Source organism: Dryas octopetala, chromosome 5 (assembly GCF_963921425.1).
Source record: "Dryas octopetala chromosome 5, drDryOcto1.1, whole genome shotgun sequence".
Taxonomy (NCBI): Eukaryota; Viridiplantae; Streptophyta; class Magnoliopsida; order Rosales; family Rosaceae; genus Dryas; species Dryas octopetala.
The window spans coordinates 13,949,685-13,968,727 of record NC_141370.1 but is presented as its reverse complement, the minus strand read 5'-3'; the positions used below and the strand labels follow the sequence as shown (position 1 = coordinate 13,968,727).

The following is a 19,043-nucleotide window of genomic DNA, read 5'->3' as shown; positions in this document are numbered from 1 at the left end:
TGCAATATAATGCACCATATGTAGCCATAGCCATATACTAGACCATTTATATAGCAGTATGGGACAAAGGTGGAGGGGCGGTCACCAACTCCCACTTGCTTCCCAACAAGAGAAGAGAATGTGGAAAATTTTGGGTTCTTATTTTATGAAATAAAAATAATACAATCTAACTCACGCATACTCTCACAGCCACTATTTATCTTCCTCTCCTTTGTCCTCTGGTTGAGTGAAAATTGTCCACTTTTGGACACTTTGACATTCAGGGGTCTACCATTATTTCTAGCGTAAGTCCATGCGAACTTTCTTCTTCCATCAAAGCCCACGAGCTGGTTTTTGCTTCTTTTAACGAAAAGCCAACCTCCTCCATTGCAAAAGCTAGTAAATTTAGAGGGAGTATCTTGAAAGAGAAGCTCACTGGTCAAAAGGGCTATCTTTTTTGAGTCTTTTTTGTGGGTTTTATGAAACCGTTTCAACTCTCCAATGTTCAGACTCTTTTAGCAGGAACTGATCACTTTGTGGGTACTTCCTGGAACCTCTTGCTTGGTGAAATGCTACTGGACAAGTTCAAGTTTTGGAGTCTAATTAGAGGCCTTTGAGAGATATTTGGTCTCTTTTGGACTGGTGGGTCTTTTTTCATCTGTCAAATACTCCATCCTGGTTTCACTGGCTTTTCTGGAGTGTAATGGTAATTATATTTTCCTCTGCTTTCTGGGTTCTCTTTTTTCTTGTTTCTTGGTGCTGTTTCTGCCTCACTGAAATTTACTTTTGTTTGGGATGGTTTGTAAAGATGGGGCTTGAGATGAGTGGTGATGGTAAAATGCTGGGATTGAGACTGAACCCAAGACACAAGCGTTCAAAAAGGTAGCTTTCTAAATTAATATGTATTTTGTTTCAAGGTCGTTTAATTATTTTTGTTAGCTAGCAATCAGTGTTCTCACATTTTCCTGATTTTAGTATGTATACTTGATGAGTTTCTTGAACTGGAAAAACTTCTGAGATGGATTATTGGGGAAAATGGGAACCTGAGCTTTCAGAGCTATACCCACTGTTTTCTCAATTAAAAGTATCGACAAGACATATCTATGAACCTCCATTATGGCCTATTTCCACTTTGCTAGTCATTTATTCTTCACGGAGAAGCGTGAATTGTTTTTAAATGAAATTCAGAGCCCAAGAGGGGATATTACTTGAGAGTTCTTTAATTCATTGAGACCCTTGCATTTCAGATTTCAGCCACGAAGTTTTTTCTCTTCTCTCCTAAAGATTTATACCCTTTTTTTTCTCCCAAAATTCTTTTCCCTTTTCAACTTTATAATAAGGTTTGATGACTATGGACCCTAGTAGGAGGGAATTGTAAATATCCACAAATTATGTATTATTTCATTTAAATTCTTGATTTTCAGTCTTTATCCATGATTTTTATTTTCCTCTCTTCTCTGCTAAAGGTTTATAGCTGTTTTTTCATTTGAAGTCTTTCCCAACTTCTTTTTCTTCTTACTTTATGATAAGATTGTAATAATGGGTAATAGAGGCATTGAATTTCAAAACTTATTTGAGGAGAATATCTTGAGCTTGGGCTTGTAAATGGACAACAAATCATGTATGAAGTGGCCTAGATATGGAATGAGAGACTTCAAATGTCATCTTCTTCACTCAATATCTATTAATTCTTTCTGTTCACGCTTGTGCATTTCCAGCTTTCCTGATAAGAAAAGACTGGAGGAAGGTGACTTGGATAGTTCCTATGAAGCATCAGAGCGTGTAAAGCTGGTAAGATAACTACTCCTTTTTCACCTTTTGCCTAATGTATTCCAAAATTATTATTTCCTGAGGAAGGTTAGATATGTTATAGCATAATGATCTGATTGCCTTATCATTTTAACTACATTAGTCTTTATTTAAGATATTAGTGCCATCCTGAACATTAGCATATTGGTCCCTTTGGCCCTTTATCTTTTTCTTCTTTGCCAGATATTTAATCTTAACTATAATTTTGTTGCAAAGTTAGTATAAGGCATAGAACGTTGTAATTATAAACTTATGCCTTTGATTATAATACGTTTTTCTGTAGATGGCATACAAGCTTTGTTGAGCTAAGTTGAATAAAAAAAATGATGATTTTATGATGATTCACGCACTGAACTCTGATTAAGATTGAATTTCAGTCAAGAAAAATAATTTCACACTGACTTATGGATTGCATCTGAAACTAGGATATGGGGCAGTTCAAGGGTCATGTTACAACCAAGAAGAAACAATCCCCTACCATGGAAGTGCACAACTCCTTGAAGCAAGAGGTATAATATATCTTTATATTCAGGTTTTGGAGATTCTGAATGATTAAATCCAACCCATTTTGCACAAGCAGACTCCAGCTTTGTCTTTGCTTATTTCTGTTAAATGTTAATTGTTTATAATATTTGGTACGCAGATTCTACAGCTTGAGAAAAGATTACAAGATCAATTTGAGGTCCGCCATGCTTTAGAAAAAGCACTGGGTTATAGGTCTTCCATCCGTAATAACACAAATGAAATTGCAATGCCTAAGGTAGCTCTTCCTGTTTTCATATTCAATTTTTCTTTTTAATGTATATAAAAACTTTGAAAGGGTTAAATGCATAACTATCAAAATATACATGCTATATTTCAATGTTGTTTTCTATTGAATGTACTATGTTATGCTCCAGACCGAAGAGAAGGGTACTATTTTATACTCTTGTAAAACATGAATTTTTATTTTTAAAGTTTTAAATAATCACGCGTGTTGTGGAAGTATTTAAAATTGTAGCTCCACATAGTTTCCCTAAATTTAGTGTCTTTAATAACCTTCGTTTGATACCAGGCTTACCAGCAGAGTATACAGAAGACGTTTTCTTTAAGCCTTAATCTATCTTATTTGCAAGCGATGATCAAATTTTGATGCTATAATTCTCCATCGATAAAAACTGCTATTTTACTGCCTTGGTCATAGAATTGTAATGCAAGTCTGGTGTTGAACTTGACAATTCGTGTCGGCTTGTCTTTTTCAGACTATATCACCACTATTTCTTTTTGTAAATTTAATACTGATACATTTTGACACTGATTTTATATGACTCCAGCCAGCCACAGAATTGATTAAGGAGATTGCAGTGTTAGAATTGGAAGTCGTACACTTGGAACAATATCTTCTCTCATTGTACCGAAAAGCATTTGATGAGCAACTGTCCTCTGTTTCCCCGTCTAAGAAGGATGAAAGAGTAAAGTCAACTTTAACAACCCCAAGAAGCAGGATCCTGGAAGTTTCCGAACCTGATATGACCTTGAAGAGGGAAAATTTAGCAGTTCAATCTGGTGGTCAGTCACTTGAAAATTCATGGAAGGAATCTAATGGAATTGGAGGAGAAGAGAAGCAATTAGATTCCAGTGTTCACCGTTGCCACTCCTCACTTTCACAACATTCTGCATTCCTGTCTAGAACTTCTCCTCCAGAAGAGTCTTTGGCGAGAGCTTTGCGTGCCTGTCATTCTCAACCGTTGTCCATGATGGAGGTAACTTAACACATTGTTTTTACCATTTTCTGATCGAAGTTTGTTCCCATAAAAATGCTAATTATTGGATTACCACACATCATGGCATTAGCCGCTTTGCTTTTACCATTTTTACCAAAGGGGGAATCACTCTAGAAATAGTGACAATTATAGGAAATCTAATTGTATAGCATGCTAACTTCTTTTCATGGTATAAATGGCACTTTGGCGGCCTTATCTTGATTCTGACTTTTGATTGTTTTTCCAGTATGCTCAGAATACTTCATCAAATGTAATTAGTCTGGCGGAGCATCTTGGTACACGCATTTCTGATCATATTCCAGAGACACCTAACAGGCTTTCAGAGGACATGATCAAGTGCATGTCCACTATATATTGTAAGCTTGCAGAACCGCCCTCAACACATAATGGCCTTTCATCTCCCAATTCATCTTTGTCATCAACGAGTGCATTTTCTCCAAGAGGGCAGAGTGATATGTGGAGTCCACGGTTCAGGAATAATTCATCTTTTGATGTACGATTGGACAATCCTTTTCATATGGAAGGACTTAAAGAGTTTAGTGGGCCATACAGCACAATGGTTGAAGTTCCATGGATTTATAGAGATAGTAAAAAATTAGGTGATATCGAGCACTTGTTACAACATTTCAGGTGAGCCTTTATGACACTGATTTAAATTAAATTCTATGTTCTCTTGCAATTAGCATTATGCTTACTGAGTTATCCTGTTACAGGTCACTTATTTGTCGTTTAGAGGAAATAGATCCAAGAAAGTTGAAAAATGACGAAAAGTTAGCATTCTGGATTAACGTACACAATACTTTGGTGATGCATGTAATGTCTATCACCTGTAATTTACCAGTTTTACATCATGGTCTTCTTTGGATGATTGTTACTGGATTGTAATCAATAATTTGTTTTCTGATAGGCATATTTGGCTTATGGGGTTCCACAAAACAATGTAAAGAGGGTATTCTTACTTTTGAAGGTAAGAAGAGTCTCACTGGCATTACTTCTGGGGAAGAAATTGAGTAAGGGTATTTGTTTACTTGGTTCTTTCACTGTCCAGGCTGCATATAACATCGGGGGCCACACAATCAGTGCAGACACAATGCAGAGCTCTATCCTTGGATGCCGAATGTCTCGCCCAGGACAGGTGGATCCTAAGTCACATACTCACATGCATGCACACTGAAATTCCCTATAAAACACTTGTTTCTACTACCTAGTATACACAGGGAGTTTATTTAACTTCATATATGTATATACTCTATAGGATTTAACTTATAAAGGTTGTCTGTGCTTGTAGTGGCTTCGCTTGTTACTGACTCCAAGGACCAAATTCAAGACTGGAGATGAACGGCAAGCATATGCAATTGACCATCCAGAGCCCCTACTACATTTTGCACTTTGTTCAGGAAGCCATTCTGATCCTGCGGTACTTCATTTTCCTTGTTCTGTTTTTTGATCCTGATTTCTATGTGGTTAAAATTGAAAAATTAACCAAAAGTAGGAATTAAACGACTTGATTTGCTCTGCCTTAGATATATATATATATATATATATGTTTTTCCTTTTGAGGAATTGTATGAACCTTTCCATCTTTTTCAGGTTCGCGTGTACACTCCCAAGAGAGTATTTCAGGAGCTGGAAGCTGCAAAGGAGGAGTTTATTCGGGCTACCTTTGGTGTGCGCAAGGACCACAAGATTCTTCTACCAAAGATTGTTGAGTCATTTGCAAAGAGTTCAGACTTGTGTCCGGCTGGTGTTTTGGAGATGATCCAGCAGTCATTGCCTGAATCGTTGAGGAAGAGTGTTAAGAAATGCCAGGGCCAGCTTGGTAAGTCCCGAAAGAGCATTGAGTGGATTCCTCACAATTTCACTTTCCGGTATCTAATTTTCAAAGAGCTGGTGAAGTAAACGCTTGCATGAGGTGGCTATATTCGATACAAGTAATCTGCATTGCTCCTAAGGTTCTTATGGCAGAAAGATTTCATGTAGCTCTTCTGTACAAAGTAGAATGAGAATGTGATCCAGAAAATAAGTTAAAAAAGAAAAAGAAAAAGTGGGGGCAGGAGGATTGGAATAGAATGGTGTAGCGTGTGGCACTTTGTATCTGTATTAGGCTATGCAAAGTATCTGCAATTGCTGTATTGTTGTGAATGTAATGGCGCATTAGCATTTTGTGAATATATCTTTTGTTTTCCTTGAGCCATCAGTATAAATAGTACAATCTTTACTAGCAGGGTAAAATGGTAAATGGCAAGTGGTAACTGTACAATCCTTTAGTAGCATTCATGTGGGAGTAGCTAGCAATCCATTTTTTTTGTCGGTGGATCTTAATTCTATAATCTAAATTCCTAATCCCATATGTACACACCCATCTTTGGATCACACAAATATCAGTCTATATCAATTTGGGTTCTCTAATCTTTATCATATATTGGATCTCCCCACCCATCTCTGCTAAACATAATTATAAAAATCAATTACTCATGATTATATTAATTAATACTGACTAAAGCAGAGAAGCTGTACTAGCCAAGTAGCCAGTAACCAACAAAGAAAACAAAGAAATGAGATCTGAATATCCATCTGAAATCATCAAGCATTGCATTATTTGCATTGTGTTATTTAGCAACAAAAGAGGCCTCAGACAATAGTCACAATTTTTCATCATCATCATCAACTTCTCTGCTAGTAAGGGCTCTCCCCTACAAAATTCCCAGGAGGGTTATAAAAACAAACACTCAAACTGGTCTGGTCCTTGGGACACGTGGCCTGCGCACAGCCCAACTCCAGCGACTTCCTCCACACCACCTGCGTGTACACACCGCAACTATGATTCGGCACGCACGTGTTGTCGGTGTGGTTGTAGAACTCCTTCTCCTTGACCCACGTGTCCACCACCGTGCGCGGCGTCACCGCCTGCCCGCCAGCCCACAACTGGTTGGCGCCGTACTTGTAGCCACTGCTGAGGTTGGCAAACTTGCAGCCCATTTTGTCTCTCTGGTACCTGACCAGTAGGCTGGTGGCATTGGCCAGGGCCTCGCTCCACTTGAGAGGGTCGACCCCAACTGCGGCTCTGGCTTCGTTGTGAGCTTGGAGGTACTCTTGGGCTGCACTAGAGAGAGGGGCTGCTGGGCTGATGGGTTTCGTGGTGGTTGGCGGCGGAGCTGCTGCACTGTGGACTGAGCTCATGATGGCCAGACCAGCCACTAGTACTACAAGCAAGGCATATTGGGCCATTTCTAATTTCAACTGGTTGGTGCGTGCTCAGTTTTGGTCCAATTATTTATAGCGACCCTTGTGTTTGGTGCGACTGCGAGGAATGAGAGGAAGTTACCTTTTTGCCCTTCTCATATAGCTGATTGAGTCTTAACTGTCACAGGTGTATACAACAGGACATGTACCGATTGTGGATCACATGAATCAATCTATTCTTTTTTGTTTTTTTTTTTAAGAAGAATGAATCAAACTATTCTAAATTGGGCTTTCTTCTCTATCATATATAACTTGATCTCCCTGCTAACCAGTTCTTCTAAATATAATTATAAAATCAATTTTACATATATGTTTGTGCCATATTGTTGGCCTAGCTTCGTGGTGTTCCTCCACATTGGGGGATTGTAAAAGGGGACTAGGGGCCTCTCACTTATTATAAATAGGGTTTTCTACTTCTTTAAAAAGGGTTTTTGATTTGGCTCTCTCATGATGCTCGTATGCCTCTATCTCACTAGTTCAACTACAGGTAAACTACACCATGTTTAATTAACACCAGTTCAACTACAAGTATATATTTCTCACCATCTCTTATTCTAAACATTTGTAAAAGCCAGGGAGAGAGAAGGGGAGAGGCTGAGTGAGAGTGTGACAATTAATGACAGTGACAGTAGAGTGAGAGTGAGATGGATATAAACGTACTACACTATGTACGTTTAACTCTACTTAAACTTCAGATGGTATTTCTCACCATCTCTCATTCCAAACAATATTTGTAAAAGCCAGAGAGAGTGTGTGTGAGAGAGAGACGTACAGTTAGAAAGAGAGAGTGATATATGGTGAGGTGAGATGCATAAAAACTACACCAAACTTAACAGTAGTTCAACTACAGGCCAAAAAGACTCTGTATTAATTCCCCAAATCATTGCACGTGATCGACCAGCATAGAATAGACAAAAGCAATTAACCCACATGAATGATGAATCAGTCAATTCCAATTTGGGTTCTCTTCTCTAGTTCTCTATCATATCTGACTATCTGTAACAAAAAATTAGAACAAAACGAAAATAACAATACAAAACAATTAAAGAGATCACAATTCTTAACCATGCATGCATGTTAATTATTTAATTAGCAGCACAAGAGGCCTTATATTTGCCTACTAGCTTTATGACATATCAAACACCCAAGTATATGTGATTAATTACACATTATTTAGTGCTTATTATATACTTTTAAGCCCTGCAACCCAGTACATGGTAATGAGTACGTTCAACTTGTCTAGCGAGTTGCTAGTACGGTCTCTTCCCTTTAACGTTTCCTGGAGGATTATAATAACAAAGAGTTATGCAGGTTTTCTCCTTTGACACATTTAGCCTCTGCACACCCCAACTCCGAAGAGTTCCTCCAAACCAGACCAAACCATCTGGTTGGCCCCGTAGCGGCTGTGGGGTGGTCCCACTCTGCTCAGGTCTGCAAAGTTGCAACCCTTGTTGTCTCTTTGGTACCTCACCACTCGCCTTGAGGCTTTGGCCATGGTCTGCCTCCACTTGAGAGGGCCAACCCCAACTGCACCTCTTGCTTTGTTGTGGACTTCAAGGTATTCTAGGGTTTTATCAGGATACCGAGGGGGTGACTCTGGTGGTGAGACTAAAAAGCTAGGGTTCGAGCTTGGCACCTTCGGAGCTGCACCATGGGTTGATGAGCTCATTGATAGAGCCACTAATACTAGTACAACAAACAAGGCATAATGTTGGGTCATTTCTTGATGATCGTAATATATATAATATTAATGTGTGCTTGCTATGATCAATCTTCACTTGTCGTCCAATTATTTATAGGCTAACCTTATGTTGGTGGAACGTATGAACTACGAAGTGAATTCGTTACTGGTCTACCAGACGACCACCCAAATGAATATAATAATGATCAACACATGGCATTTCCATGAAATAAATTGACCAAAATGTGATGTTGGAGTGGACGTACGAGCTAGAATTAATTGTAATTCTCAATATAGAGTTACAATCATACCATGGAATGAAAATTCTCTTTAGTTAAAATAAAGGTACGTTTAGAAAACTCTCGATAAGGCCGATTACATAACTATTTATTGTGTTCATGATTCCAGCAAATTTTTTATGATTCAATTGTAACCGGAAATAAAGAGGCTCTTTTTTTTTTTGGGGGGGGGGGGGGGGATTAAGTGTGGCTCTCATAAACCAAAAAACTAGTTTTAAGGCTAAATTAAAGTTCGAATTCCCTATCCTCTTTCAGCTTCTTTTGTAACAAAGTAGAGCTAGATAACATATTTTTCAGATCAATCCACGTACGTAGTCTTGCTGGCTTTGATAAATATTGTGGAAATTAATTAATTGTCGCTTTTAATATCTCAGCAGAAATAGTTTTGAACCAGTTTTGAACGTGGGATGATGAGCTGATGGTTAGAGCCACCGGCCACTACTAGTACAACAAGCAAGGCATATTGGGCCATTTCTTGATGATCGATCGATCTTAATTATGTATGCTAGGCTAGCTGTGATTCAATCTTCACTTGTCGTCCAATTATTTATAGGCTATAGCAACTCGATCTTTTCTACGTGAAAAGTATGAAATTGAAGAATTAGGTACCAAGCTTAGAAGGCGACCACCAACATGAAGGCAATAATGATCAACACGTGACATTTCGGTCAAATTAATTGATAAAATGCGATGTTGGAGTGGACTCGGATCGATGTTATATATTCTCAATAATCTATAATGGTATGGTACTTGCAAAGATCAAAATCATAAGGACAAATAGATTTTTTTTTTTTAGTTAAAAGGGGTTTAAACTTTAAAGATTAAAAAGTTCTTCAATACTCAATAAGACCTGGTATTAAAATTAATTAAAATGATCTAATTTCTTTGACTGTATATCCACTTGAGCACCCATATTATAACTCATATATATATATATATATATTTTTTTTTTTTCAAATATTTTCATTCATTTATGTGTTCTTAAAACACTCTTGTTATTAAATATTTGATTTTCTTTTCTATATTCCACATTTTGAGGAACTAATTTTGAATTGATTTATTCTGCTTTGATTCCTCTGATAATGCAAGATAATATCTAAAAAGGAAAATATACCAAAAGAAAAATGAATGATCAAGATTAATTTTTTTTTAATAATAATGCTAGGGATCCTACATTTATATCCCACATGTGGGATATAAATTTAGAATCGATCCCTAGTACTGCTCTTTTCTTTAATTTATTTATTCCAAAAATACCTCGATCATACATTCCAAGCACACTAACTCCATTACTTTCTATACCCACTAGAATCATCTTTTTTGGCCAACACCCACTAGAATCATCTTAATCTCACCGTATTACACTGTTGCCCAACCTTTTTCCTCTCCCCGGCCAATTAAACTCAATCTTCCCTGCCCCTTTTTTGCCTCTCGATCTCCTTTCTAGCCGCTTTTCAAAATCTCTTCAACTTCTCGATCAATCTTGCATGGCCAGATTAATTAACAAGATTCAAGGTATATTGAAGGAAGAAATTGATGCTAACTAATAAATTTTTTCAAGTTGAAGAAAGAATATAGATTAGTCATAAGAGTTGATATCCCAATGAAATATGGATTGGAAATGATAAGTTAATTTCTCTTATGACTAATCCATCTTCTTCTTTTAATTTGGACAAAAAAGTAAGAAGTTAGCCTCTATTTTTTTCTTTGATATACTCTGAATTTAATTAGTGAGTTAACCTATCAAACTCAATCCTAAATGTAAAACGTGCCCTTAAGATGCTGTCTTTTTGTCCTCCAACACTAATGCTCTAGTGAGCCTTGGCTAGGAAATGCTTTATGAATCCAAACACCATCAAATTAATGCTACACAAAAAAGAAAAATCATTTATCTCGATATGAAATAATTATATTTGACCAAAGAAATTCTTAACCATATGTAATTATTTATCTTGTCCATAATCGTATGGAGTTGTTTGATTGTTTAATGCTACCAATGTATTTAAGAATTGGTGTGGGTTGAATCCCTGCTTAACCGAAAAGATTAATTTCCATATCAATGCACTTGATCTTGATATAACTACAAAATCAATTACCCATGATTAATTCCATAATTCTAATCTCATGTGTATATAACATGAATCGATCAGCTAGTCTATTCCAATAATTGGGTTCTCTTTTCTATCATATATGTAACAAAGAAAAAAAATCAAAGAAATCAGAAATAACAATACAAAAGCAATTAAAGACATCTCAACCATATTTGCATATATAGTACTGTTATTTAGAAGCACAAGAGGCCTTATATTTGCCTACTTATTACATATCAAACACCCAAGTACATTACTAGCTTATTGCTTAATATATACTTAGCCTTTGAAACCACAAGTAAACTAGTAAGGACTCTCCCCTACAACGTTCCCTGGAGGGTTATAAAAGCAAAGAGTCAAACTGCTCTGGTCCTTGGTACAGGTGACCTCTGCGCACCCCAACTCCAGTGAATTCCTCCACACCACCTGCGTGTACACACCGCAGGTCTTATGATTTGGCAGACACGAGTTGTTGGTGTGGTTGTAGAACTCCTTCTCTTCAACCCACGAAGCCACAACCATGCGCGGTGTCCGCAGCAGCCCACTAGACCAAGACTGGTTGGCACCAGACTTGCCTTTGACACGGTTCAGGTCTGCAAACATCTTGCAGCCCATGTTGTCTCTTTGGTTCCTCACTGCTCGCCTTGCCGCTTCGGCCAGGGTCCCACTCCACTTGAGAGGGCCAACCCCCACTGCAGCTCTTGCTTCGTTGTGAGCTTCCAACAACTCTTGCACTGCACCATGGGCTGAGCCTGAGCTGATCATGGCTAGACCAGCCACTAGTACAAGCAACGCATATTGGGCCATGTCCTTTAATTTTGGTTCAACTTATGTGCACTATGATTTTGATCAATCTTCAGTTCTCCTCCAATTATTTATAGCAAGGATCTTGTGTTGGGGTGGAGGGTATGAAAAGAGTTCGCTACTGGTTCACCAAACCATAAAGGCTAGGCGACAACACATGACATTTCGGTCAAATTAATGGACCAAAACAATTGTAATTTTCTTTTTCGATCGGATATAAGAATAATGGTAAGTTGATCATATTTTTGTAATACTTTTTTACTAGAAGTGTGATTTATTGATCTCTATTAGAGAGGAGGTATGTGATAATGTGAAGGTGTTGTTCCATATTAAAAAAATTACAGTATGCTTATAAGGGTCATGAGCTTTTTTTCTATTGCTAATTAATTTTGGATTAGATATTCTAACTTTTTTTATGGTTATGTATCAGATGTTATAAATATGGAAGGCTAAAATTTACATATTTCATGTTGTATATAATATGTGAGATACATACATGATTATCTGATAGAAACAAATAAAAAAACAAAAAACAAATCAATACCGGAAAAGAATCAATACCTAAGTAATTAAGAGGAGGTGTAATTGCTTGAATCTCTGATCAATCAAAATGGGCATATTTCCAAGATCAATACACATCATCTGTTGACTTTTATGAACTAGAAAAGACGAAATATTTGAATGCAAGCTTTGGCGGTGGTCGCTTATTTATGAACCTGTATTATGACAAATGCAACAGATTTGACCCAAAGCTAGGACCAGGCCCAATAGTGGGTCGGGCTTCGTCAAGGAAATTAAATTAGGCCTGCTACATTTCAAGGTCAAAGTCTACCATTTCCTCACTCCCCACATTAACAATTAATTGACTAAACAATTGAATTTTGAACCCAAAGAAAAAAGGAAAGAAAATTCCATCGCAAAGTGATCAAATTGCTGACATTGAAATGTGTTTGGCTATATAGCCATTGGACCACAAATAATAATAAATTCGTGGCAAAAAAAAAAAGAAAAGAAAACTCACTGAAAATTGAGCTTGGAAAGGTTTAGGGCCTGTTTGCCTAATGCAGAGCTGGCCTTGATTGCGAGATTGCAAAGGTCGTGGAGAGAGAGGGGATTGTGGGCTTGATGGAGTGGCAGGAGGAAGTAAATTTGGCCCGGCTGGAGCTCCTCATCATCAGGCACGTGGGGCACGCACGTGCCAACAGACATAAACTCGGAGCTGCACAAGAAGCAATTGGGATTCTGAGAAGTGATGTGCTTGGCTTGGCTTGGTTGCTTCAACTCTTGCATCCGACCGTCCACCTGGATCACTATGCTGCCTATTGGCCGTCTGATGGAATCTAATCCTCCTCCTCCTCCTCCTCCTCCTCTACTTCTACCTCCATCTGTTTTCATAGATGGAGAGGAACCACAGGCACCCATGTTTTTTTTTTTTCAAGAGAGAGAGAGAGAGAGAGAGAGAGAGAGAGAGAGAGAGAGAGAGAGAGAGAGAGAGAGTGAGTGAGGGAGAAGGTGGTGGGGTTTTTTTTTTTCTTTTTTCTTCTTTTTGACTCAGTTGGTGGTTTTACTCATCTTTTTTAACAGAGACTCAATCATTTTAAAAGACTTGGGTGATGGGTCAGACACTCAGACAAAATCTTGGGTTGGGACTACTAACTCATATTTTGGTGTGGGTATTGACAAAAAAAATTTATTTTTGTGAGGGCACTAGAATTTGTGTCTACATAAAGAGCCAAGTTCATTGAGTCAATTGGATTGGAAGTTTGGAACCATTTTTTTTTCAAACAAGTAAACAACCATGTTGTAAACATGAAGATAAAAAGTATGCGTATTGGATGAAACATAAATGTATATGTAAATTTAGAAAAATGGGTGTGATGTGCTGGTATTTTTGGTCTTAAATCTTGTTGTCTTCTTAATTCTAGGGTTTCTTTGATTTGATTTCAGTTTTCACCTAAATTTAATGTCACAACTTCTTTGACATATTATTTGGGGATTTTAGTTTCATTTTTGAACATTTTACTTTAAACAAAATAATAATGGTACCAATTAGCTAAATACATTTAAATTTAAAACCATCGATAAATTGATCTTAATTAAGTCATAGTGTCATACTTAATTGCTTATGATACTCATTTTCCCAAAAATGAAAATTTGAAAGTCCAACTTTTTTCTTACTCCAAGTCAAGAATTTTCCATATAAATCTCATAAAAAAAAAAAGAATATTAGATAAATATAGATCTTTACTGAAAAGTTAATACGCATGATTTCTATAGTGCAATGTATCTAAATCATAAAAATCTTGAAGTAATTATAATTTTTTATTTTTTATTTTTCTAAAGTAAGACTCTCGGAATCTGTCTTAAGAAAGTTTATCAAATTTATATGAGAAAAAGAAATACTTAATTGAAGTAGCTCTTTGAGGAGGTGTTTAACATGCCACGAGGAGACGTCAGAAGAACTCTTGACTTTAGGGAACCTTTTAGTAGTTAAGACCCGGTCTTTATGGGATGGCATATGAGGTTAATGTAATTTAGTAATTAATTAAGAATCGGTAATTGAATAACATTAGAGATTTTAAAGTTGAATGTTTAATTATGTGTGTTTTACTTATAATAAATAAATGAGTTTTAAAGTAGACTCAGATATGACTCTTTATCTTTTAGAATCTAAATTTTAAGATACAATTTAGGATCCCTGATAATACTTAGTAACTCATAATTAATTAATAATAATATGAATAATGCTATACTTATCACATTTTTATACCACATTTTTATACCATCTTACGTGTCATTATTTTATTGGACAGAGTTTTTCTTTTCCTTTTTGGGTTTTTATTTTTATTTTTTAGTATCCAATGTATGAATGCCATGTAAGTTGCCACATAAGGTGGTATGAAATTGTGGTATAAAAATGTGGTATATCTAACACTACTGTAATAATATGTGCAACTAATTGTACTCTTGCAAAGGTTCCCGCTAATAATATATATATATAGGAGTGCTCTAAAACTAACTGATTAATAAGTTAATACGAAAATAACCATGCTTTTGGGATCACCACATAACTAATCTTATAATCCAAACCGTCAATTATTTATGTCATACTTCAAAGATCATCATTTCAAAAAATCAATTAAATCGAAAATCACTTAGTCATCTAATTGAGATGAAATAAATAAACAATCAGTGTTTTCAATAAAAGCATATAAATAGTTGTTGTTATAATCAAATGACTAAATGACTTTTGATTTTGGAGATTTTTTAGAATGATGATCTTTAAAGTAGGGCCTAAAAAATAGACGGTTTGGATTTTGAGATTACATTGTACGGTGGGTCCAACATGGTGGTTAGCTTTGAATTAACTTACTAACTAGTTAGTTTTAGAGCCCAAAAAATATTTCTAGATATAGACACAAATAACCTATATACCTTTTGGTCCACTTATTTTATACTTAGTTCAATTTTAGTCCACGATCTTTTTTAAGTTCTGTTTTAGTCCACTAATTGTTTCATTTGTTCAATAAAGGTTCAGATTTATTTTTTCAAATTTGTCATGTCTTTTACCCTATCAAATCTCAATCAAATTTAGCAAATATATACTTGTTTTAAAGCTATGCATTTCCTCTTTATAACCATATAAAGATCATTCAAATCGGAGTTCTACAACTCAAGATAATGGCCTCAAAGTAAGGTACCCGAAACTACCAATTTTTCATAGAAAATTTTTAAATTTTTTAAACTTCACCAAACTTCAATTTTCTTTTATTCTAGTACTCCAAATTAGTTCTTATGACTAAGCAATGATGAAATAGAACTTATACTTCAATTATAATTGAAGAAAACACAACCAAAAGGATTTAAAATCATTATTTAAAAAATAATGTGGACCAAAATTGAATTAGATATAAAATAAGTGGACCAAATTTATAATTTTCGGCCTCTACCAAGTTATTTTGAGGCTAGCATAGACAAATATCGTATATGGGAAAAGATTTTGTGCCCTAGTAAAACACAAGATCTATGTGCCCTAATATGATGTGGTAAATTTATTTTTTACACATCATTAATTATTTGTTACATCAACTTATTTAGTTGCCACATCATTTTTAGTAAAATACAATATCACCCCTCCGAAATCCAATGACCTTGATTCGTTTTTCCCATTAATTTTTCTTACAATTTCTTCTTCCCAATCCTTCCAATAATCTAATGACCTTGAATTTCTTCTCCCTAACCTTTCCAATCTCAATCTCACAATTCATCTTTCAATTTCTTTGGCTTTATATATTGTTTATTTTATCTTTCATCACAATTCTAGTAATTTTTTTATCTACGTCCAACCATAATTGGGGCATAAGATCAAAGAAGGGCTGGGGTGGGAAGGAAGAATTGGTGGGGTGAGGGAATGAGAAAAAGGGAAAGACAGGTAATATTGGGAGGAAATAGTAGGGCCATGAGAAGATGATGAAATGGTTCTGGGAGGAAGGAGAAGCAGTAATGCTACACTTACCACATTTTTATACCACAATTTCATACCATCTTACATGGCATTCATACATTGGACACTAAAAATTAAAAATTAAAACCTAAAAAAGAAAAAGGAAATACCCTTCCAGTAAGGTAATGACACATCAGATGGGATACAAATGTGGGAAAAAAAATGTGGGACAACTAGCATTATTGAAGGAGAAGAAATGGTGAAGATTTGTTGGATGGTGGTTCTTGGGGATCTGACGGGAACAAGGATTTTAAGTTTTTTTTTTTTTTTTTTTCACAAGATTTTTTATTTAGGTTGGAGGCCAATGATGCAGACTAAACAAATTTCTAAAAGAATTGAGATTTTCTAATGACTATTTTTTTTTTTCATAATTTAAATGTTATAAGAGTTATAAAAAGGTTAAAATGGACTTTGTCAAAAATGATGTGACAAATGAATATTTAACTAAATTAAATATCTTAATTCATTTGAAATTACATGTCATTAGGCACAAAAATTAGGTACTCTAGCATTGCCCTAACGTATATATAGGGTAAAAGAACGTATATTTGGATTATTTGTTTATTACACTATATATGGGATCCAATTCTTAACTTAATTAACTAATTAAACTAATTTATTTTTTAGTCCTTTCTCATCAATTGAGTTAACCTAACTAATTTTTATCATTTAATTGTTAAAGTATATATATTTTGTTTGTTGTTCTACTAGATTCTCAATTTATAAAGAGTGGCCCACCCCTCATCCCTATTTATTCACTCATCTTATTTTCACACCCCCGAAATTTTTATGAAAAAATATATATATTCATCACACCCCCCATTATTTCAAACTGCCCATATCCTTTCCTCCTCCTCCTTCACCTTCTCATTCTCTTTCCCCTAACCCTAATTAACCCTTAAAACATGCATGTATAAACTTTGGTTCACCCCTTCTGAAGAAAGGAAAATATCTTCTCTTTAAAATAATTGTCGAATCAAATTAGAGAAAACAAGTAGTGCTTAATTTCAATTGAACTTCTAAATCGTCCTAAACTAATGAAAAGAATTTGGATTTGGAAATTTCTATGTATATGCTCACAAATGGTGATCTATATATATATATATAATACCACTGTACAAAAAGCTTCAATATTAGATTATGTTAATATGATAATTAAGTTTTATAGATAAATATTCTTGTTGAAGTTGGTAGGCGATCAATGTATGTAGTGGTTCTAGTTTGTCCATGACCTCAATTTGATTCTTCTAATCTGTCAATGCAATGTGTACATAATTCCCAAGGTCTTTAATCCAGTTCATATATGTAGGGTCCAATTTGTTTATGAACAACTGTAAATTAAGATGAAGGTGTTGTTTTTTCTCACATATTGGAGTAAGATAGCAAGATAATTATTATGAGGTCAGATATATATATATATATATATATATATATATCAGATAGTTGCTACATAAAATTGTGTACAAACTATGCTTAAATGGAATGTGATCGACTATGAGAGCTAGTGCTTTTATGTTAAAAAACAGCTTATCGTAGGTGTGAATAATAACACATATAATACCCAAAAAAGAGCTGAAGATTACAGATTAAATCACGATTATGTAATTGGGTAGGAAGCTTCAAAGAGGTATACTTCATTTAGTCATAATGAGGTATTACTTGTGAGATTTATTCTGCACTATAGTTCGATAATCGGAATCGTTTATTTTCTGAATCTTCAAAGATCATATATGTACAAAATTAGATAAATAAAAAATTATTGATAATTTGATTTAATAATCATCATTTTGAGTTTGTACCAAAATCACTATATTTGTCTAATTATTCGATCACAACTAAATGTCTTAATCATTTTTAATTTATCTAATTTTTTCATGGGTGATACTTGAATAAAGATTTAGAAATAAACAATTGACTTCAATCATTACAATACAATACAAATAGATCCCATAAATAATACCTCATTATGTCTCAAATTAATGAGATATCCTCATTTGAAGCTGCGTGTGCAATTGTGTAATGATATGTCCATATTTAATTTAATGCTCCTTCCATGGCCAAAAAAAAAAATTTAATGCTCCTTCCCTTCCTTATCACAAGTGACTTCATCCCCCCTTTGCTTCCTTTTAGTAATATAATTGCTACAAACCCATTTACCATATATATAATCCACCTAGCTAGCTGTAAAATCATTGACAGTCTAAAATACAATTAAGTATACAACTATATATATGCTCATGGTGGCCACCATAGTCAAATATGTCTTTTGGCCATGCAAATTGAAAGTGAAATGATCCCCAATGCTTATCTACATAACCATTACTTAAATATACATGAACTTTTCAAACAATTTAAAAGTTGATTGAGACTTCAAGTCGTTTAAGGGATGGTAAAGCAATTAAAATATATAGAAATGGAGAAGCTAGTCTCCTTCCCACAATTTATCATAATATATAATGTTGTCATTGTAGGAATGTAATTCTTTACCTCCGTTCAATACGCTCTGCTCTCCTATTGATCTTATATTCCCTTTCCTGTTTTATACTCCAATATCATCACTTTAACGCCCCACAATCATCAACTGATCTGATTAATATAGCTAGATGCTATATTCTGGAACAATGTGCTTCATGAATAATGATACTGTTCCTTTCTTTTTCCATTTTTTAGATTATTATAAGGTGTTATCAAGGTGTTAAATTTCGAAGTTTTCGGCGAAATTTCGCCGAAAATTTTGATTTTTAGGGGTGTCGAAATCGAAACCCATATTTGCTAAAATTTCGGGATGATTTCGTCGAAATTTCGGCGAAATTTCGAAATTTCGCCGAAATCGTCGAAATTTCGCCGAAATTTCGACGGTGAGCATAATAC

The 19,043-nt window shown here is 35.2% G+C and overlaps 3 protein-coding genes and 2 pseudogenes across 3 annotated transcripts; 1 reads left to right on the top strand and 4 right to left on the bottom strand.

Annotated features, from left to right (window-relative positions):
- Nucleotides 1-189: 189 nt before the first annotated feature.
- On the top strand, nt 190-5,955 carry LOC147284581 (uncharacterized). The gene is made up of 12 exons (XM_086244451.1): nt 190-685; nt 788-861; nt 1,698-1,770; nt 2,214-2,297; nt 2,432-2,548; nt 3,102-3,530; nt 3,778-4,181; nt 4,265-4,364; nt 4,459-4,518; nt 4,600-4,686; nt 4,840-4,968; nt 5,142-5,955. The coding sequence occupies exons 1-12, from the start codon at nt 683-685 to the stop codon at nt 5,448-5,450; spliced, it is 1,869 nt and encodes a 622-aa protein (XP_086100577.1). The 5' UTR covers nt 190-682; the 3' UTR covers nt 5,451-5,955.
- A 165-nt stretch (nt 5,956-6,120) lies between these two features.
- Nucleotides 6,121-6,780, bottom strand: LOC147284580 (CAP (Cysteine-rich secretory proteins, Antigen 5, and Pathogenesis-related 1 protein) superfamily protein). Its single transcript, XM_086244452.1, has one exon. The coding sequence runs from the start codon at nt 6,777-6,779 to the stop codon at nt 6,228-6,230; it is 552 nt and encodes a 183-aa protein (XP_086100578.1). The 5' UTR covers nt 6,780; the 3' UTR covers nt 6,121-6,227.
- Nucleotides 6,781-8,044: 1,264 nt separating this feature from the next.
- Nucleotides 8,045-8,514, bottom strand: LOC147284579 (STS14 protein-like; annotated as a pseudogene).
- A 2,653-nt stretch (nt 8,515-11,167) lies between these two features.
- Nucleotides 11,168-11,671, bottom strand: LOC147284578 (STS14 protein pseudogene; annotated as a pseudogene).
- Nucleotides 11,672-12,685: 1,014 nt separating this feature from the next.
- LOC147284577 (uncharacterized) lies at nt 12,686-13,090 on the bottom strand. Its single transcript, XM_086245706.1, has one exon. The coding sequence runs from the start codon at nt 13,088-13,090 to the stop codon at nt 12,686-12,688; it is 405 nt and encodes a 134-aa protein (XP_086101832.1).
- Nucleotides 13,091-19,043: the final 5,953 nt, after the last annotated feature.